The sequence below is a fragment of the Trichomonas vaginalis genome, chromosome III, assembly GCF_026262505.1.
Source record: "Trichomonas vaginalis G3 chromosome III, whole genome shotgun sequence".
In the NCBI taxonomy this organism is placed as follows: domain Eukaryota; phylum Parabasalia; order Trichomonadida; family Trichomonadidae; genus Trichomonas; species Trichomonas vaginalis.
This window is the reverse complement of record NC_067205.1, coordinates 1,084,132-1,109,095: the sequence shown is the minus strand read 5'-3', so window position 1 is coordinate 1,109,095 and position 24,964 is coordinate 1,084,132. Positions and strand designations below refer to the sequence as shown.

The following is a 24,964-nucleotide window of genomic DNA, read 5'->3' as shown; positions in this document are numbered from 1 at the left end:
TATATAAATTCTATTAAAATGGATTTGATCCAAAAAAAATATAAAACCAAAAATAATTGTTATAATTTAAATGAAGAAGTAATTTAAAACGATTTTATTTATGATCAAATTTTATATATTTTTTTGGATCAAATCCATTTTAATAGAATTTATATACTATTCATCTATTAGTAAACACTACCGTATATTATTTTTTAAGCTATCTTATTTTTTGAACTTTTATTCAAATCTTTGGTCGCAAGAAGAATTGCATGATAAATAAAAACATTTAATCAAAGTCAATTTTATTTTTCATATTCAAATGGACTGAGTGTTAACATTTAACATTTTTTGCTAATTGTCGTCAAAAATTAGGCGTAAAGCAAAAATTGATATTTCATATGGTTTTATGATAGATAAGCATTATATTCCCACTCATTATATTCGTAAATTTTGAGGTTTATCCTTCGCTTTTAAGATCATTGAATTTGATTTTTATATAAAATAGTTATATATTAGAAAATAATATGAGTTTATGTGATATTATTTTTCAGAAGATTTCATTCTATATGCCTATGAAAAGTACTCTCAAAACTAACTTTTTCCTAATTATAATTAAATCTAGAATATTGTATTATGCTTAGTATTATTTCATTTTTCTCATTCAATTTAGAATTTACAAATGTCAAAAAATTGAGAGCTGTCACTTTTGATGAATTTCTGTTTATTACATCATGGCCTATGTTAAATCTGTATCAATTTAAATTAAATATAACATCGTGTATTTCAAAATTTTCATTGAAAAAAATAACAAATTTTGACCAATTGTTCACAATTTCAATTATTTCAGTTTCGATTCATCAGCTTCAGATTCTAACAAACAGACATCTATTCATCATACATTTTACTAAAGTATTTCCTTGAACCGCCTGATTCATGTACAAAAATAGTTTTTTAGACGTAATCTAGTATCATGTACAAGTATTGATATTATCTACAGGTAATTTTCAGTCAAATAACTAATTGAATCTGTACGCAGAGAATCTCAAAATTAAATTAATGATCTGGACAAATCCAAATATATCTAAGGCAATATTTTGGTTATTCATTAATATTTCTTTCATTAAGAATCTACGAATGATCTAATTTAATCAATAATTTATTTTATCATATGCAATTAGATAGATTTTTTCTCATTTATTGTCAAACATCTAAGAGAAAAGGTATATAACCCACGAGTAACCAAGGTTAAATCGATGAAAACAACATCTAAAATATATTCCGTGCATAGTATTTGGATTGAATACTTTTAATAACTTTACACGCCAATATTATTAGAAAAATTTAAATGTTACAATACAGGGAATGTTTTAAAACTTTCCGCCTGACGGATAGCCTAGTCCAAAACATTCGCGTTGTTGGCGTCACGCTAGACAAAAAATTCCTGATTTTAAGTAATTCTGCAACAGAATCTTCGATTGAAAAAGTATCACCTGAAGGAGACTCGGTAACTGTTATATCATTCAATAAAAAGATTGATATTATTAACGCTTCTTTATCTCACGATAACGAAATATGCCATATTACTGAAAAAATTGATAATGGAAAAACAATTAAGTTTGTTTCTTCTTTTTATTCAATATTTCAAAGTGCTAAGAGCAATGAAATTACAGCTGATGTTCCAATCGAAGGATTTTTCCTTCCAATTACTAATTCAAAGAATATTTATCAGATGATTCACATTATAGGAAAAAGATTAACGCATCTGAAAATTACTCTTAAGAAGAAGCATATTGATGTCGAAAAAATTCGCGGTGGATTACATTTACAAAATTTAATTTCTTTTGACTATAATCATGAAAAAGAGAACCTTACCGTTATATATTCTAACGATGATTCACAATATCTCTCCATTTTTGGTTTTAAGTCACAAACTATTGAAGAATTACTAAAATACAAAATTTTTATTATGGAAACATCAGTATTACCTTACGATGTTGCCCTCTGTCCTGCCTCACGACAAAGCCTTCCCTATTACCACCTAACTCCAAATAGAATTTACGTTTATACGAATAATAAAAAATCCGTCATCATTCAACAGCTTAATTCCAATACTTATCAACATTTATCATTCTGCGTCTCATCCTACCCCGATGCTTTCAATCAAGTTATACAAGTTCCTTCAGTTTCAGCAGATATGCCAATTTGTTTTGCCAATTTCAATTCTATTATCATTGTTTACATACCAAATACATATTTCTGCATCATTGATGCCGATTTGAGGCCTGCCCATATTACAGTTCTTCCAAAAAATTTGGCAACTTCAATTTGCTATTACGTATCAGTTTCTCTTCCAATTGAGAACACCCTTATTGATATTAATAGCAGACAGATATATTCCGTGGCCATAGACTTCTCCTGTCTCTTTCCTTATTATAAAATAATTGATGACTGCATAATTTATGCTTTCGCGCTGTTCATTAACAGTAACCTTGACTCCAAATACCTTTCCGATATCCTGGAGCTCCTCAGATTGACAGGAGAAATTCATCATACGCAAATCTTTTTCCAGACGCTCTTCCAGAAGCTCGCGATGCCAACGCAAGGCATAAAATCCCAGAAATCACGTAGCCACACAACGTTGGCCCAGTATTATAAGAATATGCAGCAGAAAGGTGAAAGATTACCTCCTTCCTTGGCAAAAATCGGGTTCCCTGCATATATAAGAGAGACCCTTGAATCCATTGAGGCCGATTTCCCATCCAGTGGCCCTATTTCCAGGAGATCCGCGTTCAGACTCGCTGTGAAAGCTCTCCACGAAAAAAAAGTTTGGAGAGAAAGCGAAAAAAACGCGAAAAAAGCAATTAAGTTCTTGGAGAAGCAGAATAGAGCAACGGTGATGATAAGAGAGGCCTTGGATATATTCGAGAAACGCTATAAACCACCAAATGAATGGTTAATTAACGTTGAGATTATTATTGCAACTGAAGCCTCGTTTATTTCATTTCCTACTATACCATGCTTATCATCTGATATTGCAACACTTGGTTTGGAGATGTTTTCTAAGCCATTGAGGCAGAAATTCGAATCAGCTAAAATTATGACTCCTTTCGAGCAATCAAAGGAAGAAGTTTACTTCTGGAAAGATAGAATGAATATTGCTGGATCAAGTGGTCTCACTACTTCTACATCTAGTTCAACTGCCTCAGGACACGCAGATGATTAATATATTTTATGTTATTTTTTTGTTGTTTCTTTTAAATTTGTTGTTTTTATTTAGATTTTTAAGTGAATTGCTTTTGAAAACTAATGATTTATAAGTTTAATAAAATATTTTGATGAGATATCTTAAAATCTATGGAAATACTTATGAAAAAATTAAAAGATTTGAATAAAAGAAAATATAGTAAAGAGTTTAAGTCTAATAGGTTGACAATTAAATTATATTCTTCGAATTCTTATCAGGATGTTACATGATTTTGGAGTACCAATTCAATATTTTCCCAATTACAATTACATTATACCATAATTTTGCTTACAATTGAGTAGATATTATGCTCTATTTAGCAAAAATACATTATATTGAGAAAAATAGTGAATTATTTACTGTTGAACTCTTTGTTCATAGAAGAAATGTTGAGTAAGTAAGAGAAGGATTAAGAAGATAACGATTAAGATGATGAATATTGGATTGATGCATTTGCAAATGATGGAATCGTATGAACGGATTTTCCTCTTGATTTTGACAATTTTCTGCTTTGTTTTATTATTCTTATTTGAGTTGTTATCATTTTTATCTTTTGCACTTGATGATTTTCTTGCCTTCTTTGTTCTTGTTACTTTTGTCTTTGTTGTAACAACTGCAATTTCATCATCATCTGCATTTCCTTCTTCATTCATTTCTCCGTCCACTTCTATACTTCTTTCAATGACAATTGGTTCTTCTTCATTTTCATCCAAATTAATACTTCTTTCGACAACAACTGGTTCTTCATTTTCATCTAAGTTTAAGCTTCTTTCAACAACTTTTTCTGCTTCTTTCTTTGCCTCTTCTTCAGCCTTCTTCTTTGCATCCATTTCAGCTTTGAGTCTTTGAGCATCTTCTTCAGCTTTTCTCTTTAATTCTTCAGCCTTCTTCTTTGCTTCTTCTTCAGCTTTTTGTCTGAGTTGTTCTTCTTTTTGTTTTTCTTCTTCATCAGCCATTTTTTGAAGTTGTTCTTGTAATTTCTTTGATTCTTCTTCAGCTTTCTTTCTTGCTTCTTCTCTTTGTCTTCTCTTTTCGGCCTTTTCTTTTCTTCTTCTTTCATCTTCTTCTGCTCTCTTTCTTTCTGCTTCTTCTCTTTGTTGTCTCTTCTTTGCTTCTTCTTCAGCTAATTTTCTTTCTTTTTCTTCGTTTGCAAGTCTCTTTGCTTCTTCTTCCCTTCTCTTCTTTTCTGCCTCTTCTTCTGCTTTTCTCTTTCTTTCTTCTTCTCTTCTTTTTGCTTCTTCTTCAGCTTGTTTTCTTGCTGCTTCTGCCTTTCTCTTTCTCTCTTCTTCTCTTTGTCTTTCTTCTTCCTCTTCAATTCTCTTTCTTTCTTCTGCACGTTTTTGAGCTTCTTCAGCAGCTTTTCTCTTTAATTCTTCTAATCTCTGTTTTTCTTCTTCAGCACGTTTCAATGATTCTTCTTCCATTCTCTTTCTGATTTCTTCTAATTTCTTTTTCTCTTCTTCAGCATGTTTCTGAGCTGCTTCTTCTGTTCTCTTTCTTATTTCTTCCAATCTCTTCTTTTCTTCTTCAGCGAGTTTTCTTGCTTCTTCTATCTTCTTCATTCTCTCTTCCTCTTGTTTTCTTTCCTCTTCTTCCTTCGCCTTCCTCTTTTCTTCTGCTTCTTTCTTCCTCTTTTCTTGTTCAATTCTTTCTTTTTCTAATTCTTCAGCTGCTCTTCTCTCTAATTCTTCTAATTCTCTTTCTTCTTGTTTCTTCTTTTCTTCTTCGATTCTCTTCTTTTCAGCAATCTTTCTTTCTTCTTCTTGTCTTTGTTTTTCTTCCTCTTCTAATCTCTTCTTTTCTTCTTCTATTCTTTTGGCTTCTTCTTGTCTTTGTTTTTCTTCCTCTTCTAATCTCTTCTTTTCCTCTTCTTCAGCAAGTTTTCTTTGTCTTTCTTCTTCTTCAGCTTTTCTCTTCTTTTCCTCTTCAATTCTTCTTTCTTCTTCTTGTCTCTTCTTTTCTGCTTCTTCAGCAAGCTTTCTTTCTTCTTCCTCTTTTCTCTTCTTTTCATTTTCTTCTTCAATTCTTTTAGCTTCTTCTTGTCTCTGTTTTTCTGCTTCGTCTGCAGCAATTTTGAGTTTTTCGAATTCAGAGTTAAGATTACTGTTGTTGTTATCAGATAAAACACGACGTGCTTCTTCTTCATTCTTCTCAGTGCCATTTCCATACAAATAGCACATTGCAAGCATCTTCTTTGCATCATTATCTTGTGTTTCTTCAACTGCATCTTTGAGGTATTTGAATCCAAGACTTGGATCTGACTTGAATCCTTTGATTGGATTGAGATGCATGCAGGCAAGAGGATAAAGAGAGTCAGAGTATCCAGAATTGGCTAAGTAAAGTAAAATATCTTCTGCTAAGTAAGGATCGTACTCTTTTGCGTTTGGTTGTGAAATGTATGCGGCAACTCTTGCAAGAGATTCGGGATCTTTATGTTCGACAGCGCCTTTCCAGTACCAATAACTTGCTTGCTCGGGATCATCTTTTTGTGTGTAGTATTCGCCGAGATCTTTGCATGCTGGGGCAAATCCTGTATTTGCTGACTTCTTTGCCCAGTATTCGTAACATTCTGGCTTGTATTCTCTTGAAATTAATGAAAAATTGTAAGCAGCTTGAGAATCAACATTTCCACCCTTGAATAGGAACTTTTCATCTTCGTTTATAACAAATGTGATCTCTATGATTTCATTTCCGCTAACTGAGACTTCCGAAATTGTAGAAGACCAATTACCAGAAATAGTTGGAGAATTTATGAATACATCATTGATATCAAAGCTGTCTGCATCGAAACGTCCGTTGTTTGGTATAGATATTGTGACAAATTCACCGTCTTGGATCCACGAGTAATTGTCAGTGTTAAACTCAACATTAAGGTTATTTTTCTTAGGTAAGTCGTTCGTTATGAACTCACTCCAGTCATTTGGTTCATTTTGATCAGAACTGTTGGAGAATTTGGAGTTTCCTTCGTAATAGAAGCTCCTATATTTAAGTTCTTGAATAATATCTGCAATAATCCTATGCATTGATGTATCTGGTGCCATTATATTGACTGAGAAAACAATAAAATGATTCGCATAAAATTTATTTCAAAAAATTTTATTTATGGGAGGAATTATAAGAACATGAAGATTATAACATTTTTGTAATTATGCGCAAAATAACTTTTCATAGAATTGTGTATTTACACGGTCTTTAATTGTGAAGGTGCGATAAATTTGAATTGAATTTTCTAAAATATCTTTCAAAGTTTTATGTTAATACAATTTTGGACAAAATCATTAATTTATACTGCTTATAAATACGCAATTTGAAAAATCAATAAATTTTAGAAATACTCGTTCAACAGTCTCTACGCGTAATTCAAACTGTAACATTATTCAACCCTGTGCAACTCAAACAAAGTGCAAGCATCAAAATTAGCCAGATGAAATGACTTTTTAATTTTTAAGAGTAGGGGTAATTTTAGCTAAAAGTGACACACCTGTAAAAAGTGACACACTTGTGAAGGGTGTGATTACCGATCGGTAATTTCGACAGTTTAGAATTTAAAATTTTTTATGGAACTGTTGCGAGTTTCATAAAGAATTTAAGGAATATAAGCAAAGATTTGAATCAAAATCTTAGACCTAAGCCGCTCGATTCGCTCGCGGCTTCCGCGAATTACAGATCAGCAAAGATTTGAATCAAAATCTTCGAACTAATTTTAACTCCCTTTGAAAACCTCAATTTTCCATACAGAGGGAACGGGAATAGCATCCAATATTCCCTGAGAATGGTTGCGCATTCTCAGTTCCCTCTATATTTCGAACGAAGCTCTCATCGGTCTTTTTTTTAATACTAAACGTTTTTTTCCCCTGTTACTTTTAGCTAAAATTTGGGTTTGCCTTTGGATATATGATAAACAGTTCCATTCTATTGCATTCCTTATAGATTCAGGCAAATATATGATTATTTTTTCAAAAATTTAATATTTTCATTTGATTCAAAATAAATTAAACAAAAATGAACAGTAATATTTCTACGATAATCTGCCAATCTTAGATCCCAATATCTTCGATAAGTTATTCTAGGATCTTTAAATTTCCCTACCAACTTCTCTATTTTCATTTTGCATAGCACCATTTTAAGCTGCAATATAGCCTAAATCAGGGTAAAGCTTGATACATTTGAGAAATTATCATTTAGGACAGAACATATTTTAGCAAAATAGAGTGGGTTAATTATCACGCCATAGAGGAGATGCTATCCTCTAAGTAACATCCATAAAAACGCTATAAATTTGAGTTTGAAATATTGATACAGTCATCTATTTAGTTTTGTATAACTCGTGCCTGCGTTGCATTTCACTACTCGTAGATATCTCATTGAATAAATCAATTTAATATAAAAGTCAACCGATCACATAAAAGAGTGCAGATTTTCATACCACCTCAGAAAAGTGAAAAGCTTTCCATTTTATAAAAATCTCATTAATTACAAGTATGAGAATATTTTAAATATTTAGTCCATTTAAAATCTTTCAGAAAAAATTGTGGGTTGAACAATCAGATATTCAAAATTTTTTTATGAAAATTTGAATGTTTATGAAAATTTAACCAAAATATGTGTATTATATCTAAATACTCGAAATATAAACAAAACATGATTTTTTGTTTTATGACGTGAAATAAAATCAAATTTTACATTTGAATGAATTGCATAACTGATGAGGACTTGATACAGAAAATTGCATCAATTAGTAGCGCGTTCCGCGAAGATATACGTCTGGCCTATGAGAAACCAACTGATTTCGGCAATGTTGTCCCTCCCTTAAAATCTTCCAATGAAATTTTGACACAAAATCACCCAAATAATGTACAAAAATTTAACACAGGTTCAAGAAGTAGTATGACTCAAATAATGCCAAACAATCAACCATTTTATATTGTTGTTCACCCGGAAAGGAAGAGAAAAGGAGTCAGTTATATGTTCTTATTTTCTCCATGGTATTCATTGCTTATCAACGATAAAACTCATGAAATTGAAGTTCTTCCAGAAGATGCTCAATATTTCATTGATAAAAAGAACTTTATTATCTTTATGAACTCAGAGGAAAGGAAGTTTACTCACAAGATAAAGTTTGAAGTTCTTCAAATGATTATTGACCACCAATTTTCCAATTCTTTGGAGCCATTTTTCCTTTCTTATTTAGCCAATAATCAATTACCTCCATCAACAAATCTTATTTCCACATACCTTTACAAAATCGTCTTCAATGAGAGTTTTCTTGTAGCCTACCACAAAATTCCTTCAAAATACTTAACAAACAATATTATGGAAAACTGGTATACAGCATCACAGATGTCATTTGATTCAGTTTTTACAACACTTGTTCGTTATTATCTCAAAGACCAATCATTTAATCATATTGACTTAAATGACGATACATTTATTACAAGAATAACAAAAATCATCATTAAAAATGACCGTAAGTTTAATGAATTTACAAATTCTCTTCAACAAACGTTCGACGATCCAATTAATAAATTTTTACCGGCTTTTTCACAAATTACCACAAAAACAACTTTACACATGACATTGTTTATACTTTACTTCGAAGCCACAAAGAAATTCAATGCACAAACAGGCTATTTAGCAATCGGAAAACTTCTTTACTTTGCTGGCATCCATCCTTATTTAGTTGCCAACAACTGTGAATCGGATTCCGTCTACAAAGAAATTTTGACATTTTCACCAAATTTAGACGTAAATATTCACCTGAATTTAAAGGAGATCATGAAGCGTTTCACACAAACATCTAAGAAACTTAAACAACCAGCATCAAATGCAGACTCATTTAATGCTTATTCAGAACTTTTGCAAAATATTTCAAATAATGACATAGATTTCCTTAGCATTGTACGACGAGTTGAGAAGGAAATACCTGTGTGAAATACTTAATTATATTAGATAATAAAGATTATATTTTTTTCTGTCCAATTTTATTACATTTTTTTATGTAACATTCTACTTCTTATTTTTGATCTTCATTAGGTTGATCTTTAATCCTCTAAGTCAGATTTTCCTTCATGACTTATATGGAATCATCGTTTTTAATTTCTTAATATTAGAAGTTAAATGATAAGTTAGACATTCATACATAACGAACTATAGAAAGATCCTATATGAATTGATCCAAAAAGAGTAATTTTTTTCTAATAAATATATTTTATTTTATAAACTAAAGAAAGTTTTTCAAATATATTTAAGGATAGATAATCTATTAACATAATATTTGTATTACACATACCTTGGAACAGTACTAGCAGATTGCTCTATTGTTAATTTTCTTTTTTCTGCTTGAGACATAATTTTCATGCTCTTCTTGAAGTTCTTAAAGCAAATGACTGCCATCATGCCACCAATGAACATTCCGGCAACAACATCTGATATATCTGCTTGTCTATCGCAAATCCTTGTAACAGCAACGAATATAGCGAATAGTATGGGGAAAACCATGAAGATTGCTCCTAACAAAGAGAAAGATTTTGTCATATAATGGAAGAGCAACGAAATAAAAACGGCTGATGCCATAATTTCTGCTGTATGATAAGATGGGAATGAGTTAAATTGCTGAACTATCTGTGATTTTGAAAGATATTGTGAACATGCAAGGATCGAACCATCTCCTTGGCATAAACTGAGTGTATCTGGCTTTGGTCTTCGTATTGACTTTCCAACGATGGAAGTAACAAGCATAGTTAATGTAATTGCGAAAAAGTATGAGTATAACAAATCGAATATCTTATAATCGAATCTGACACTCATATAGAAGAATAAAATAACAAAGGGACCTATCACGAAGTTAGTTATACATATAATTGTGTATGATATGGATTCATATGCAACACTTACCGGATCGCTTGGAAGAATTATGAGTGGAGCGTTTGTATCAAGTGATGAGTAGCGGATTGAGAGTGCTACGGATAAAGTGATAATAATAAGAATAAGATCAACAATAAAGAACTTCTGAATCCATAAAACGAATCCCATTTATTATGATGATCCCCAATATAATTTTCTATCGTTCCATAGACTTTAAGGCATATTGCGTGCCACTATTCTTAAGCATATTAAAACATAAACATTTTTTTCAGAGAAACAATTCATCGTTTTTAGTTGGCCATTGAAAAAAATCAGATTACAACCACATATGAAAGCTTTATTTACCATTTCTCGAAACAAATTTATTCAATATTAAAATATGAATGATCTGAAAGCAATCGTTTCGATTCGATTGGGATTTCGTTGAAGCATCATTGATTCAAAAGATGTACTAATTGAGAAACATACTCTAGAAAACACGCATTCTCATCAAGATTAGCATATGTTATTATGAAAAGATTCATTTAATAATTAAAACTCTCTAATAAATCGAATTGATTATCACTGACAATATAGTAAGGAATGCTCACACATGAGTTTGTATTACACATGATTTACAAACATCTGTATTTGTTGATTTATTGATCAAATTAATGATGTGATTATGGATTGATTAGGAAAGGTAAGCAATAATATTCATTCGAAAATGAAAACACTGAATCATTTGAGTTTATCCTTTGAAGATAACTACTTCATAAGACTCATTGATCTATTTAAACTAAGAAAGATTGTTTATTAGAGCAAATGAATCTATATGAATAGCTACACATTTATTGATGTTATTGGATGGAACGGAGAATCATTATACTGTTTGATAAAGGAAGAAAATAGAATTTATAATGTTAGTGAATATTATATACAAATGGTTTATTTTTAAAGCAATCATGTGCTACTTTTAAACCGCATTTAGTCCAAATTGTTCATGTAGAACAGAACGCTTGATTTTTGGAATGCTCAAACGAAAAATTTTGCTTTGGAGATTGCTCACTTGATTTCTCAAATCAACGCTTATGCTTTGAAGATTGCTTATTTGGTTTCTCAAATCAGCATTTTCATTTCTCATTCTATCATTTTCTTTTTGAAGATTACTGTTTTTAGTTCTGAAATTAGTATATTCATTGACTTGTCTTTCAATGGTATCAGAATAAAAATTGAGTATTTCATTGCTGGAATCGTTCAAATTACGCAAAGAATTAGAGAGGAGATGCGTAATTCTGACCATTTTTTCCATATCCAAGTTGTTATTACTAACAAATTTAATTAAATCCACGTAAATTAAATTTGATTCAATGAGACTAATAACTTGGTTATTGATATTGATGCCTTTCTGCTGACAAATCTTGAAAACAGATTCAGCAAAATCATATCCCAATTCTGTAAACATTTCTATGCACTTTGAGACTTGAATTTCAAATACCCAGATTTGCTTTACTTTTACCACCTCTCTAAAGCTGGGGACACCGCCTATCGTTGGGAGTAGCTATTAAATAGAACCACCAAGGGTATTTTTCGAACTGCCGGTGTAGTGGAAACATCCGACATAATGGTTCATTATGCCAAGGTTTGATTCCCATTTAGCCAATTTTTTTCTTTTTTGGATCATGAATTTTTTTTTGGGTCACTATAAGATTTGTTTCATGTTCTAAATCTGCTGCATATGTAATCTATTTTTATTTACCTATTTTTTAAAAATCTATTGGATTGCCAAATTTCAATATATTTAAAATCATAAAACTCCAAAAAAACTATAAATATATGTTTTATGCATAGTGCCGATACTCAAATATCAGATTACTTAGATCCATGAATAATATCCGAATTTTTTTTCTTAAAATTAAACTTCAAAACTTCTTGCAATCTTATTCTTCATCTATTGTAAATTTTTAAAACCATTTTTTAAAATAATTTTGCGTAAATTTTATTCTCATGTTGTTTTAATCGAAAATTGATACATTTTCAAAAAAATAATATTGACTTATGAAATTCATTTTTAAGGTGAAATAGTATTGTTTTTATTAAAGTATATGAATAATATATAAAAAATTAATGAATAATATAAGCAGATTTTTAGTTTACAAAACAAATATGAGCAATGCAATTTCAAACTTTTGCTGGCAATTTCGATATTGCTCAAGTTTGTAGTATTTGTGATACCTATAACATCGGCTTAATCAAAATTCGATTTTTCTTATGAGTTATTGAGAAAATTTGATTGCAATGAGAAGGATTTCGACGTTTTTGATAAACTAAGAGCTGAGCTTTAGGGGTTCAGTTCATTTATGGCTGTAGTTTGATGCGTAGATCTCTTTTTTATTGTAAATTCTTTCAGCATGGAGATCGAGAATGAATCTTTTGAGAACTTTATGAGTTTTTACACCCGTAAAGAGGTCCTTCGAGGAAAGATAGTCCAGACTACATGAAGATGTGGGTTAACCAAAAAAATCCGATGGTTTCCCCATATTCATGTAGATCTTCGAAAAAATGAGCACCAAAAAAGCCAAAAAAATAGGCTTTTTATTGGATTTGTACACTAGATCAATAATCTATTTAGGATCTGACACTCTTTTTAGCCAGAGATATGAGGTCCTTTCTAGGAAAACGATCTATTCATCCATAAAAAAAATGAATTATCTTTTTCCCCAGAAATTACATGGGAGTGGTAAAAGTAAGGAAAATCTGGGTATATTACTTGCAACAAATTCAACAAACTGAGGAGAATATCCTAAATATTTGGAATATAAAATGTGATCATCAAGGTTTGACATATCAATTGTTTGTAGGTTACATCTCTCAACAAATAATGAAATCATGTCATCGCATTTCATTTCTTTGCCGACTACAAAAATATCTTGAACTACTTGATCTTTCATTGGAATTTGATTTGGAGAACCATTAAATATGGATTTAAGAACATCGTAAGTATTTGGGTCTTGAATAAAACAATAAAATTCGAAAAATGTTATTGTGGCATCTAGTCTGACCAGTTCTTCTATTTTGTTACTCAAAGATGCAGCAAAGATTAAGTTTGTACGGAAAGTTCGATTATTTATTCTTATTGTTACAGGAGGGTTATGCTGGAAGCCGTTGGAAGCTATGTTGCGCACTGTTTTACCGAAAGAAAACATGAAAAATGATTAGAAAATTTTTGGACTTTTTTGTTGATAGAATTTTTGTGAGGGAATCAAAAAAATTTCCATTCAAATCTAAAGAAATTTCAAATATGGAATTTGCAGTTTTACCAGCGTATTTGATAATAATCAGTATAAAATTTAGTTTTATTAGATTTATCTTATATGATTTTCCCATCATATGTCCGAAATTGAGACTTCGCCTAAATCAAAGCTTGATATGATTCTTGAAAAATTAAATCTTAAACAAAGTTTACAACTATTTAATTTTTCAAGTTGCACTCAAAGGGTTGATATTCTGGAAATATATTTTTGGAAAAGTTATAGTTTTTTTGATTGATAATACAAATTATATCAAGCAAAGAAGAGATAACATAGTCATTAGTTCGTCAAACTTTTCTTTTTGGAATAGAAAGAAATCTTTCCATATATATGGAAGAACCCAATCAATGCTTTTAGCAAATAATTGCCAAACTTAAATTATAACATCATTTAAATCACACACTTCAAGAATAACTTTGGAAAAAATCATAAAAAAAGAAAAGAGTTAATCAACAAATCAAAAAACATATTTTATACATAGATAGTTCAATAAAGATGTAATCATGATGAATGGTTAAGATAAATAAAAAAATTAATTGCAACAACCCTTTTTCTCTTCAGTTTTCTGGGCAGATGGAAGCTGCACAAAGCTTTCATTGCGAATTTTCATTCTGTGAGCTACTAATTTTTCACAAATGTCATGAAATAAGTCATTTATTCCTTCTCCAGTTTTGGCTGATGTAAAGAAACAATTATAACCTTGGTCGCTAAAAACTTCAATAGCATTCCTTTCTACAGTCAAATCTTCGATTTTATCGCATTTATTTCCAACTATATATACTAATGCTTCGCGATCAGCGACATCTTTAAATAGTTTGATCCAATTATCAATCTTGTTAAATGTATCTTTGTTTGTAACATCATAAATAATCAGACCAACTGCTGCATCACGACAGTAAATTGGACTAAGTGCACGATACTTTTCTTGTCCAGCTGTATCCCATATTTGAAGTTCAATTTTCTGATTGCCAATGTTTTCTTCGTGCATCAGAAAATTTCCTCCAATCGTAGGACTTTCGTTCTCAGAAAACCTGGCATTGACAAGTCTGCTGATAATTGATGTCTTTCCTACAGCTGTTTCTCCGATAGTTACAACTCGAAATAAAAAAGAATTAGATTCAAAGTCCATTGATACTTCAAACAAACTTCCTCAATTTTATTTTACAAAAAAGTGATAAAAATAAGATTATGCAGTAACATTGATTACCAATCATATTTCACCTAAATATAAATTTTTGCAAATTTATTTTTTTGACGTTTGAAGATTCAATTTATCATAAAATTTAATAATAAACGGGCAATATAATAATCAAACGAGAGAGGGTCAAAGTTGCTATTTGTCACTTTTCCACAAGAATATAATGGGGAAAAAGTTATCATATAGTTGATCTCATTCACTGAGGTGAGAGATGCATGTAGTGTAATGTGATAAATAGTGGGATTGCTGCTCTAAGTCCTAGGTTCGAGACACATTGGCTTCATTTTTCTCTTTTTTATTGACGTAAACTATTCAATTTTTGTGTTCTCCATTCAAATTTCAGAATTTTTTTTGCAGATTTCACGCTACATTCGAAGTTACCTTTTGTAACAACCACCACTGCCTACGAAAGACGAAAGTGTGTCACGATTTCACCCGGAAATCCGACGGTTGTTTAAGAGTAAGCACTTTTGGCACCTACTCATAATCAAACTCCTTGATCTGATTTTATCTGGAAATTCATTTATTTTTCCATAAAAACTTCAAGAATATATTAGCATTAAAGATAACATTGACACGCATATAGTTAAATTGCTAATGATACATCGTATTGATTCTTTGATAAATTCATATTACAGAAGTTCCAATAGGCAGACTTACATGAGTGAATACGAGATATTTTAATGCATGCTTCTTTTGTTGACCATGTCTTGCGAAAATATCAAAATCATTTAAAATCTAAATGACTTTCAAATGAAATAGAATAAACCATATGATAAGGAGACATATGTATTTGATGTAAGCAATATTACTGAATATTGCAAATCAAAATCAAATATCATATGGTGTTAGCTTCATTTTCATTTTTGTATTTTAAATAATAACAATGGATAACTATAACATTTAGAACTAAAGAAAGACAATCAAATTATTCGTATCTAATTGATGTATGGAGTAGATACGACCATAATCTGAAAGAATTACTGTGAAAAAACAAAAATGGATATTTTCTATACGACAACTCTATTACAAAATTCATAACTTAGAGTTGAACTCTTGGATAATACCTTGTTAAGAAGGAAATTTAAATATTATTGTCGTATTTTTGATTTGAGTTCATTAATATATAAATCTTTAATATGAAATCACTAAACAAGTTCACAATTATCGTATTTCTGTTATAAGATTGATCACAATTTAATGTTTTAACCATCAATTTTCGTCAATTTTTTCACTTCATTTAGGATCACCTTTTTTTCCGCCGCTCTCCAAACAAAACTTACTTAATATAATATTATAAGCATATTTTATCTTAAAAAATTTGCAAAATCAAACCGTTATTTGCGGAGATTTACTCAGAAAATTCCTCTGAAAAGTAATTGAGAACATTCAATAAAGCAACAGAAATTTGAACTACTTCATAAAATTTTAGTTCATTTTTCAAGAATATGCAACACTACAGCTTCTTCGATGCCCCAAAGCCAAAGATAAACGAAAACATGAAACCAATGGATCAAAGAGCCTTCTATAACATATTTGACAGACCACATCGCCCAATTCATCCAATTCTCTCCACCCGCAAACACCAGATTAAGGAATACATTCAAGATGAGGATTGTTGTCGTCCAGCATCCTCCAGCCTTTCTTCTTTATCTTTTATGCGTCCTTAAATTTTGTTTGTAAAGCGTTCTATCTATGTTAATACTTTATATTATTTTTACCATAACATGAGTTGAAAGCACTGAATTGTTTTCATTTCTTTTATATAATCCTGAATCAAAGGAGATATAATTTGCTGCAACTTAATTTTAGTGATCATTATTGTTATTAGTTAAGCATGCAGTTAAATTGGAAGTTTTTGAATGCTTCCTCATCAAAATCCCAGAAAAGATTTTTCTTCCCTATAAATTAGATGCATTTAAATCAGATTGGTATTCAAAAATGTCTCTCTTGTGTGTGATATTATTAATATCTTTACTTAACATCTTGTCCCAGTTAATTCTGATAAAGAATTCCTAACAATTGTAGTAATTAAACATTTTATATAATAATATATTACTCAAATCTATCAGGAAATATCGAATTGAGCGCTCTTTCTTTGAAATACCAATAATTTTCTTTATTTTTTTCTTAATTTGGCTTCAAAATGAACAATTGAGTTTGAAAAAGACCAAGAATCGTCTAAAAGTATAAAATTCAATTACATTGCAAGAAACAATAGAAATTTCTAAACGTCAAAAAAATCGAGAGAGAATGAAAAAGAGTGACAAAAATAAACAACTTGAAACAGAAGATGATCTTAATTTCTTGAAAGACGAAATCATTTCATCAATTGAATCTGTTACTGCAAAAGAAGTTGATACAGAAGATGAAGCAAAATCAATTATTGAATTTCTTCGAGGAAATATGGCATCTAAAGAAGATTGGTCCAAAAGAAATGAAGCATTAACAATTGCATTACAATATATTAAGGGTGGCATTTATTATTTTAAACAAGGCGATATTCAAAATCTCGTTAAGTCAATCAAAGGATTATTATCAGATATTCGTCCATTAACAATAAAGAGTACACTTACATTTTGCGTTGGCGTTTCTCAAATAATGAAAAGAGAAAGTTACCAGTTCATTTCAGAATTTATTCCTCTCATGATGAAATTATTATCTCATCAAAATATAAATGTTGCGAACTGTGCTCATATATCTCTTTTGGAGATCACAAAAACTACAGTAAATCCAAGCCTTATTAAACAAATTATTCCTTACGGAAATTCATCAGATCTTGCCAGTAAAGTTACAGTTGCCGAAATGCTACATATTGTTACCGAAACTTGGCCCGCAAAGTCGATAGAAGAAGTCAAATCACAAATTATCGATTCATTGACAAAATTCTCAAGTAATTCAGACGAAACTTTAGTAAAAATCTCAAACGAAGCATACAAGAATTTAGAAAATGTCAGTTCTCGTCCAAAAACACAGAAATCTACATTACCTTTAATTTTTGTCCCAAGAAAAGCCAAAAGGACCGATCAATTCTCACCACCAAGGAAGCAGAAGCAACCACAAAAACAATCATCCAGACAAACATCTAAAATTACAGAACCAGTCGAAGACTTTTCTGAAGATGATATTGTTATTAAACCAAAAAAGGCAGAACCAAAGCCAACTCAAAAGGAAGTGAAAGAAGATAAGCCAGAAACAGAAAATATCACAGGAAATGAAGAAAATACTGAAGATCGTCTTGATGATTTTGAAGAAGTAGAGAAACAGACATTTATTGAAGAAGGAGAAATGCCAAATGAACAGAAACAAGAGGAAGAAGAGGAGAAAGCCGAGGAAATTCCACCAGAAGAGGAAGAGCAAAAAGAAATCCCACAAAATGAAGAAGAGCATAAAGAAGAGGAAGAGCAACAAAAACCACAAAAGAAACAATCACGTATCCCAACAAAGCGCTCTGCTGAAAAACAACCACTTCAAATTAATTTTGAAGAAATAATTAAGCCAAGCAAAGCAGAAGAGGCTGATTTATATATCGAATTCGTATCTGATGCAATTAACAATAATGATTTCTCTCAAATTGATCCTCATGCTGAGGAACTTGGTCCTGGTTTGAAATCCGCCATAAATCTCAAGCCAAAGTACTCACACTGGCTAGAAATAGTATCTGGGCTTCTTGACAAATACCCAGAACAATTACAGCCTTATATCTTCGAAATTTTCAAAGAAACTTCATTTAATCTCAAAATTGTTGAAAAAGCCGTTCAAATTTACACCGGAGAAGTATTAATCTCAGATTTGGCAGCTTCTAAGCGATCTGAACAGAATCCAGCAGCATTTCCATTCCTTGGAGCTTTATCTGAAATAAATGCTCAGGTAGACATGCTCAGAGAATGCCCACAACCGCATGAAACGTGTGCAGGATTCTGCAATGCAGTCCTTGGCCTCAATAAATTGGCAAACAAAACACCACAGATTTCAAATTACGTAAATGCTCATATAAAGAAGAATTCCTTTGCAGAAGACCTTACAAAACTCATCAACCAAGCAAAGGAAGGAAATAATATTCAAGAAGATCTCCAACATCTCCTTGAAATTTTCGAAAAAGATCAAAATGCACAAGAAATGATGACGATCATGAATTCAGAGGCCATTGAAATTTTTACAAATGAAAATCCGAAACAACAAATTGCGATTTTACCACTGTTTTCTAATGCTAGGAAGTTCACAGATGTTTCCTTTTCTAATTTTGTCGATCCAATAATTAATTGTATGTCTAAAGAAGATTGCGAATGGAAAGAGGACGGAAAACAGGCATTAACAGAAGTTCTTTATGAAGTTAAGTCAATGGGTGTCTTGTTCAATATCATAGACAGAGTACAAGACAAAAGAAGAACTGCTTTAGAAGTTTTACATAATTTCTTCGCGAAGGCAACCCCACAAAGAATTGTTCCTGTACAAAAGGCTGTTGCTATGAAATTGATCCCTTACAGTTCTTCTGATGATGACATCGTAAGGAACTTTGTTATTAACACTTTTGTCGAAATTAATAAGAAGATTCCGACAGTGTTCAAGAAACAGATCTCTAAGATGAAGCCAGCTGTACAACGTTTGGTTCTAATGAAAACAGCAAGAGCTAATAAGTAGAATTTATTATAACTAAAAACTTTTTGTAATTTTTTTGATAATTTGAAATTCATTATTTACATATCATGTATATTTTATGAATTGATTAAAAAATATCCAATAGAATGATTCTCTACTTCTAGATACACTTATTCTTTCCAAGATGGTATTATCATTCAAAAAGAAAAAAGTGGGTGAACCGTGAATCGAACATGGATCTATTGAGCCACAATCAACAATACTAACCATTATACCATTCACCCCTTACATTTACCTTAAAATATATCTGTATAAAACATAATTATAAATTTAATTCGTTCATCAATTTTGAAGAATTCTACATTATTTCTCTCTCAGAAACGAATTTGCGCATACACATACGAAGTTTACATGGACAATAACAAACAATAATATTATTTTTCAACAAGATAGATTTAGATTCGACATTTAGGTTGGTATTCTTGAGCCTTTTCAAGACTCTGGTTTCCTTTTTCCATCGTCTCAGTAGTAGCTTGGATTTTATCATCAACAGATCTTACTATGAAGCGCTGGTTTTGAATTTCATCATTGAGTTTATTGGTTACATTATCGATATCCCTCATTGCATTTGCTATTTCACGAGTTTCATTTGCAAGGTAATCGACTTCTTCTGTTTCCTGTTCGTATCTGATTAAGGCATCACTCTGCGGTTCTTGTTTTTCAGGAGTATGATATTCCTCATTGCCACCATTAGCTTCAAGCTTGGTTATCTGATGGTATAAGTCATCTTTCATTTCTTCGAATTCTTCTATTAAGTCTGTATATTTTATTTTGAGGTCTTTGAGTTCCTTGCCTTTGTATTTTTCGAACTCAAATGTAGTTTGTTCGGATTCTGCCTCGAATTTATCAAATATTGTTTGGATTTTTCTTCTGCTCGTTGTTGAATTAATGGATTTCTTCAAAGACTTAAGTTCTGCTAAATATGTTTTAAACTCTTCTATCTTTTTCTTTACAGCAGCAGGGTCAATCATGATTGCAATAAAAATTTATGGATAAAATTTTATCGGAGGGACTTCAGAAAAAAATGGCCTTCAATTCAAAAAAATTTTAAATGAAAAATCAAGATTTTTTATCAACATATAAAACAAAGCAAAACTTATGAAAATTTTCTTGTCATTTTTTTCAATTCTTTGCTTCGAAAGTCATTTGCGAGAGCAATCATACTATGCCTCCATGATACTTAGCTTACAATCGTCAAAAATTAGGATTCATGTCTTTCTCTTACGATGAATTTTATAAATTGGAAATATTTTGATAAAGAATAAATGGACATATATGGAAAAACCTTTAGATTTAGTATGTACCAGACAAGTAAAGCTTAATCGAGAAGAATATATATTAAATTATTTGAATAAGATAAAAAATAACAAATTTTATTAAACAAAAAATATTAATAGTATTGTTCGAATATTTTGTTGACTTCTATTAGAGTGTTCTGACCCTTAGATTGTCTTACTTCGTTCATTGCTTCTTCTCTCATTCCGCATTTTGCGAAAGCCAAAGCTTTTATGTCATGGGAAGGAACATTTGCGTTTACAAACTGCATAAATGAGGAAAGAGTGACACTTCTTCTGTGAAAAGCTGCAATTAAGTCAGGCATAATCATTTTTGCGTCGAATTCGTTCATTGTTCGCATTCCTTTAATAAATTCTTCCATGCGACCACTTAGTGGCAAAATATTTACTAATGAAATACAAACATCGGAGATATTTACGTCATCAAACGCGCAAATCTCATTTACGAAGCCCAAATGATAGTCCAAAAGTAAATTTGCGGCAAGTGTCAACGCGTGTTCTCTAGAAGTGATCAATTCTAGTTCATTTGAAAATTGTTTGTTGGAATCTTCGAAAACAGTGATAATTTGGTTCTGAATCTCTATTCTATGAAGTAACTCATACAATTTCTCTGGTTTGAACATCTTTGAACCTTCATCTACGATTGCTTTTTGAGTTTCCTTCTTTAGATCTTCCAAACACCTCTGCATCTCCTTCCATGACTTGGATTGAGCGAATTTCGCTATTCCTGAGGTCAAACAATCATCATGCATTCCTAATCTGAAAGTTATGTCGAAAATTGTGTAGTTTAAGTGGTAATTCTTAGCAAATGTTAAAGCATCATTAACATATGTCATTAGTTCTGGCCTTTCACCCTTTAATTTCATGATGTATCGCCATAACATGTTCCAATTATTATTTGCAAGGGCTTGAGTGAAAATTAAAGAGATAAAGTGATTGGAACCGAATCCTTCATCAAAGAAAGCATTAAATGCATCATCGAATGACCCTGTCGATGCATGAAATGCAACTCTATCTGATTTCAAGCCAGTTATCTCCAAAGATTGGTCCAATGATGATATCTGAGGGCTACTTGCAATTAATCCGACCTGAGAAGCATAAGCTTGGACAATTGTTCCGCGAATTGAAATAAAATGTTTAAATTTCAAACATTCGTCGATATTAATTGGCAATCTGAAGATTGTTGACCTCTTCAGATCGTAAAGTAGCTCTTGGACATTATGGGAGTGAACGTTCGTTGAGATAATCGACCTCTTTAATTCATCAAGTCCGTCCTGATAGTTTCCGAGGTGGAAACAGGCGAAAGCTCTGTTATAAGTCAAATTCGAATTTATTTGATACGAATTGACGATGTCAAAAGCCAAATTCGGGTAATCATAAATAATACAAATTGTAAATATGAACCTTCCGAATTCCTGGCTCATGAAATTAGAGAAGTTATATTTAAAGCCAAATCTGTGGTTGATATGGCGATGAAGAAGGCGATTTAGGATAGATAACTTCATAAATGTTGATTCGAAGCGAGAAATCTCGTGAGTCGTCTCAATATGGTTATATATTTGCATAATACTGTTGTATAACCTTGAAAAATCTTTGATCATCTTTAATTCTGATTCAATATCTTTGACAAGCATCATAGAAATGACAGAAGTGGCATTTTCAAGGACAGCATCAACAAATTCAACCGAGAAAACCTCTTTCCGCCTAGAAAACTCCCAAATTACGCGAATAATGTTATTATAATCTTTGATGTCTTGTTTTGCAACAATTTTGATGAATTCCATGAGTGTTTCATCATCTTCTGGTTTCTTGGGTGGCATATTTATGATGCAATCTGGGAAATATTGCTTGATAACTTCAATTTCGTTTTGATCGTATCCAGAAACATGTTCATTGATGAGATCTTGGATATCATGGATAAAGAATTCATTAGAGAGTTCTTTGGCCGCATAATAACGATTATTTCTGAGTAATTTGATAAATGTTTCTGGAATCGTAAGAGATTTGTCTTCAACAAGGGACATTGTCTTATATGTTGAGAATGGAAGAACTTTTTCGATCTTGTTAAGTGTCCATTTCTTAATAAGTAAAATCATTTCTTCCATGTAAAGATCTGAGTCTTGGTAATACAAATCATTAAGCTCATCGTAATCCTCTTTATAAAAGGCCTGGATTACGCGTTCATGCATCTGACTTTCTGTGATTTCTGTCCAATCAGAATAATTTGGTATTTTTACGTAGTTTTCGAGGACTTTCGTATTCTTAACTTCTGTTCCTTGCTCTATTTTAAGTGATCCACTGAGCAACAAATAAACTAAAGGATATTTATTTTTGATCATTTCCTTGAAATTCGGGCCCAAATCATCTCCCTGTCTCACAATTAATTCCAAGGACATTTGGCCGGCTATACGTTCGAAATCTGAAAACTTCGAGATATCATCTGCTTCAACAACTTTGTTTATGACTTCAATGATGGAATGGCCTGTTATATTGACATTAGCAGCAATTTTCTGGAACTCAATGAAGTCGTTTAACAAAGGATATCTGGCCAAATTTGCTGCTTGTCCTTCTTCTACAACAGTTAACAAAGCTGGGATACTATCTGCGTCAATGCATTCAAGAGGATTAGCAGTATTAAGGCGACGTTCGACCAATGCCTTGACAAATGGGTCCAATCCTTCCAAATCAGGTTGTCCCTCTGAATGCGTGAAGAAAAACTCAGCGGAGAGCAAGTTCTTATCATTAATATTACGAAAATCGGCAGGAAGATGGCGTCTCATGCGATCAGCGCAATCTGCGAGATAAGCAATTTGATTTAGCTCCGGATCGTATTTAAATATCTTCACAGCGTCATCATATTTCTTCTCATCAAATAATAATTGCAAAAGATATCTGTTTTCGTGGAAACAAATGTCAATTTTTTCCATTCCTAAACTTATAGCGGTATCGAGCTTTCTGTGAGCGATCTTAAATTGTTCATCATCTTTTAAGCTTAGTACTGCATCAACAATTGTCTTTGCGACCATTGGAGGACAGATATATTCTCCATTCACTTGTAAAAAGATCAAAGAGAACAAATCAACGAGTAAACTCTGCAAAACTTCTTCAGTCATGACCAAAGAAAGGTATTGCATGAACTGGCAATTGGCTTCTTTCGAAATTATTTCTTCAATCGCCAAAGAAATGCATTTCTGGGCAAAAATGAAGGAGAAATCAGATAATCTATCATTATCAGATATAATGTAGTACTCTAATTGCCTGTACGGCATTATATCCTCCATATTACTTGATGTCAAGAAACTTCGAAGGAAAAATGGCAAAGACATCTCGGCAAAGTTACTTCTGGATACTGTTATACCTGTTATTTGTCTTAGAATGACAATCAGACCGAAATCATTATGAAATCTCTGAATAATATTATCAAAAATTTGAATTCCACATTGGGACTTCGAACACTCTTCATTAACGTCAACCAAAGTTGTCTGGTTCGCGCAGAGTGATTCGTAGAACATTAGACCCATCATTGGCTTTAATTCAGGAAAACTACTGATATAAGCATCGCAAAGACTGTAGTCATCTTCCTGGATTAATATATTGTAACAAGGATCGACCATTTCATCAATAAACTGCTTTCTTTTCTTGACAATCACATGATTACATAAAGTAAGCAAATTATCTGAAGAAAATAGGGCGGATGGTCTTGGAAATGGTTCAGCACATTGGAACAAGCTCTGGAAAAGAAGAGAAGCCTTGTCGTCCTTTAAAATTGTTGGCATCAACCAAAGTTTTTTGAAATCTTCAGGGGAAATCAGATCCGCTCTGAAGTATTGTAGCATCTCTGGATCGATTCGTTTAGAAAGAGAAAGTGCTTCAAGTCCAAGATTTTCAAATAAAGTTTTTGAGCCAATTTTAATTAAAATGGATTCAACGTATGGATTTAATGCTTTGTATAAACCAAAGAATTGGTTGTGCATAATTGCTAAACCGAACGCAAGATCTTGTTTGTTTTTTTCTGGAATATTTCCATTTTTCTCATCTAAAAAGAACTTTGCAAGCAATTGTGCCCATTGTAAAGGAAGTTTCTGGAAGAGTTGTATGTAAAATTGAGGATTTATCGGTTCAATTATTGCAAAATCTTTTGGTGTTAATGTTAAAAGACGCCAACGCACAAATAAATAATCCATTATATCTTGTGATGGTGCCCATTTTTCTGGTGGGCCACATTCTGTCGATGTTTTGATGATTGAATATTTAATTGGAGAAGGAATTAAATTTTTGTACATTACCATATTCTCTACTGTTCCATAGAGGATTTGATGAATAAGTTCTCGTTCCAAATTGCACTCATCCACAAAGGGAAGCGTGTCTCTCCAAAATTCGTCCAAAATTTTTTATCTCAATTTATGCAGGATTAGCTCACAGACTTCATCAA

General features: G+C 31.6%; 10 protein-coding genes and 1 non-coding gene across 11 annotated transcripts, besides 2 other annotated features; 4 read left to right on the top strand and 7 right to left on the bottom strand.

The window, feature by feature from the left end:
* Positions 1 to 672: 672 nt before the first annotated feature.
* Positions 673 to 709: a mobile genetic element.
* Positions 710 to 771: 62 nt separating this feature from the next.
* On the top strand, positions 772 to 3,309 carry TVAGG3_0618210 (uncharacterized protein; the record flags this gene model as incomplete). Its single annotated transcript, XM_001308325.2, has 1 exon — positions 1,328 to 3,205. One exon carries the CDS (start codon positions 1,328 to 1,330, stop codon positions 3,203 to 3,205), a length of 1,878 nt encoding a protein of 625 aa, XP_001308326.1.
* Positions 3,310 to 3,582: 273 nt separating this feature from the next.
* On the bottom strand, positions 3,583 to 6,293 carry TVAGG3_0618200 (activator of C kinase protein 1-related family; the record flags this gene model as incomplete). The annotated part of the gene is made up of 1 exon (XM_001308324.1): positions 3,583 to 6,267. The coding sequence occupies one exon, from the start codon at positions 6,265 to 6,267 to the stop codon at positions 3,583 to 3,585; it is 2,685 nt and encodes an 894-aa protein (XP_001308325.1).
* Positions 6,294 to 6,674: 381 nt separating this feature from the next.
* Positions 6,675 to 7,111: a mobile genetic element.
* A 767-nt stretch (positions 7,112 to 7,878) lies between these two features.
* Positions 7,879 to 9,202, top strand: TVAGG3_0618180 (uncharacterized protein; the record flags this gene model as incomplete). Its single annotated transcript, XM_001308323.1, has 1 exon — positions 7,916 to 9,157. The coding sequence occupies one exon, from the start codon at positions 7,916 to 7,918 to the stop codon at positions 9,155 to 9,157; it is 1,242 nt and encodes a 413-aa protein (XP_001308324.1).
* Positions 9,203 to 9,478: 276 nt separating this feature from the next.
* TVAGG3_0618170 (phosphatidate phosphatase protein) lies at positions 9,479 to 10,272 on the bottom strand (the record flags this gene model as incomplete). The annotated part of the gene is made up of 1 exon (XM_001308322.2): positions 9,506 to 10,258. The coding sequence occupies one exon, from the start codon at positions 10,256 to 10,258 to the stop codon at positions 9,506 to 9,508; it is 753 nt and encodes a 250-aa protein (XP_001308323.2).
* Positions 10,273 to 12,777: 2,505 nt separating this feature from the next.
* Positions 12,778 to 13,275, bottom strand: TVAGG3_0618160 (ankyrin repeat domain-containing protein 61 family; the record flags this gene model as incomplete). The annotated part of the gene is made up of 1 exon (XM_001308321.1): positions 12,778 to 13,275. The coding sequence occupies one exon, from the start codon at positions 13,273 to 13,275 to the stop codon at positions 12,778 to 12,780; it is 498 nt and encodes a 165-aa protein (XP_001308322.1).
* A 589-nt stretch (positions 13,276 to 13,864) lies between these two features.
* On the bottom strand, positions 13,865 to 14,938 carry TVAGG3_0618150 (GTPase protein; the record flags this gene model as incomplete). The annotated part of the gene is made up of 1 exon (XM_001308320.1): positions 13,913 to 14,509. The coding sequence occupies one exon, from the start codon at positions 14,507 to 14,509 to the stop codon at positions 13,913 to 13,915; it is 597 nt and encodes a 198-aa protein (XP_001308321.1).
* Positions 14,939 to 16,026: 1,088 nt separating this feature from the next.
* Positions 16,027 to 16,248, top strand: TVAGG3_0618140 (uncharacterized protein; the record flags this gene model as incomplete). Its single annotated transcript, XM_001308319.1, has 1 exon — positions 16,027 to 16,248. The coding sequence occupies one exon, from the start codon at positions 16,027 to 16,029 to the stop codon at positions 16,246 to 16,248; it is 222 nt and encodes a 73-aa protein (XP_001308320.1).
* A 583-nt stretch (positions 16,249 to 16,831) lies between these two features.
* Positions 16,832 to 19,219, top strand: TVAGG3_0618130 (uncharacterized protein; the record flags this gene model as incomplete). The annotated part of the gene is made up of 1 exon (XM_001308318.1): positions 16,832 to 19,219. The coding sequence occupies one exon, from the start codon at positions 16,832 to 16,834 to the stop codon at positions 19,217 to 19,219; it is 2,388 nt and encodes a 795-aa protein (XP_001308319.1).
* Positions 19,220 to 19,389: 170 nt separating this feature from the next.
* Positions 19,390 to 19,461, bottom strand: TVAGG3_0618120. The gene has a single exon. It is a non-coding gene; the product is annotated as a tRNA-His (tRNA).
* Positions 19,462 to 19,565: 104 nt separating this feature from the next.
* On the bottom strand, positions 19,566 to 20,219 carry TVAGG3_0618110 (uncharacterized protein; the record flags this gene model as incomplete). Its single annotated transcript, XM_001308317.1, has 1 exon — positions 19,633 to 20,208. The coding sequence occupies one exon, from the start codon at positions 20,206 to 20,208 to the stop codon at positions 19,633 to 19,635; it is 576 nt and encodes a 191-aa protein (XP_001308318.1).
* A 408-nt stretch (positions 20,220 to 20,627) lies between these two features.
* On the bottom strand, positions 20,628 to 24,821 carry TVAGG3_0618100 (uncharacterized protein; the record flags this gene model as incomplete). Its single annotated transcript, XM_001308316.1, has 1 exon — positions 20,628 to 24,821. The coding sequence occupies one exon, from the start codon at positions 24,819 to 24,821 to the stop codon at positions 20,628 to 20,630; it is 4,194 nt and encodes a 1,397-aa protein (XP_001308317.1).
* Between the last annotated feature and the right edge of the window lie 143 nt (positions 24,822 to 24,964).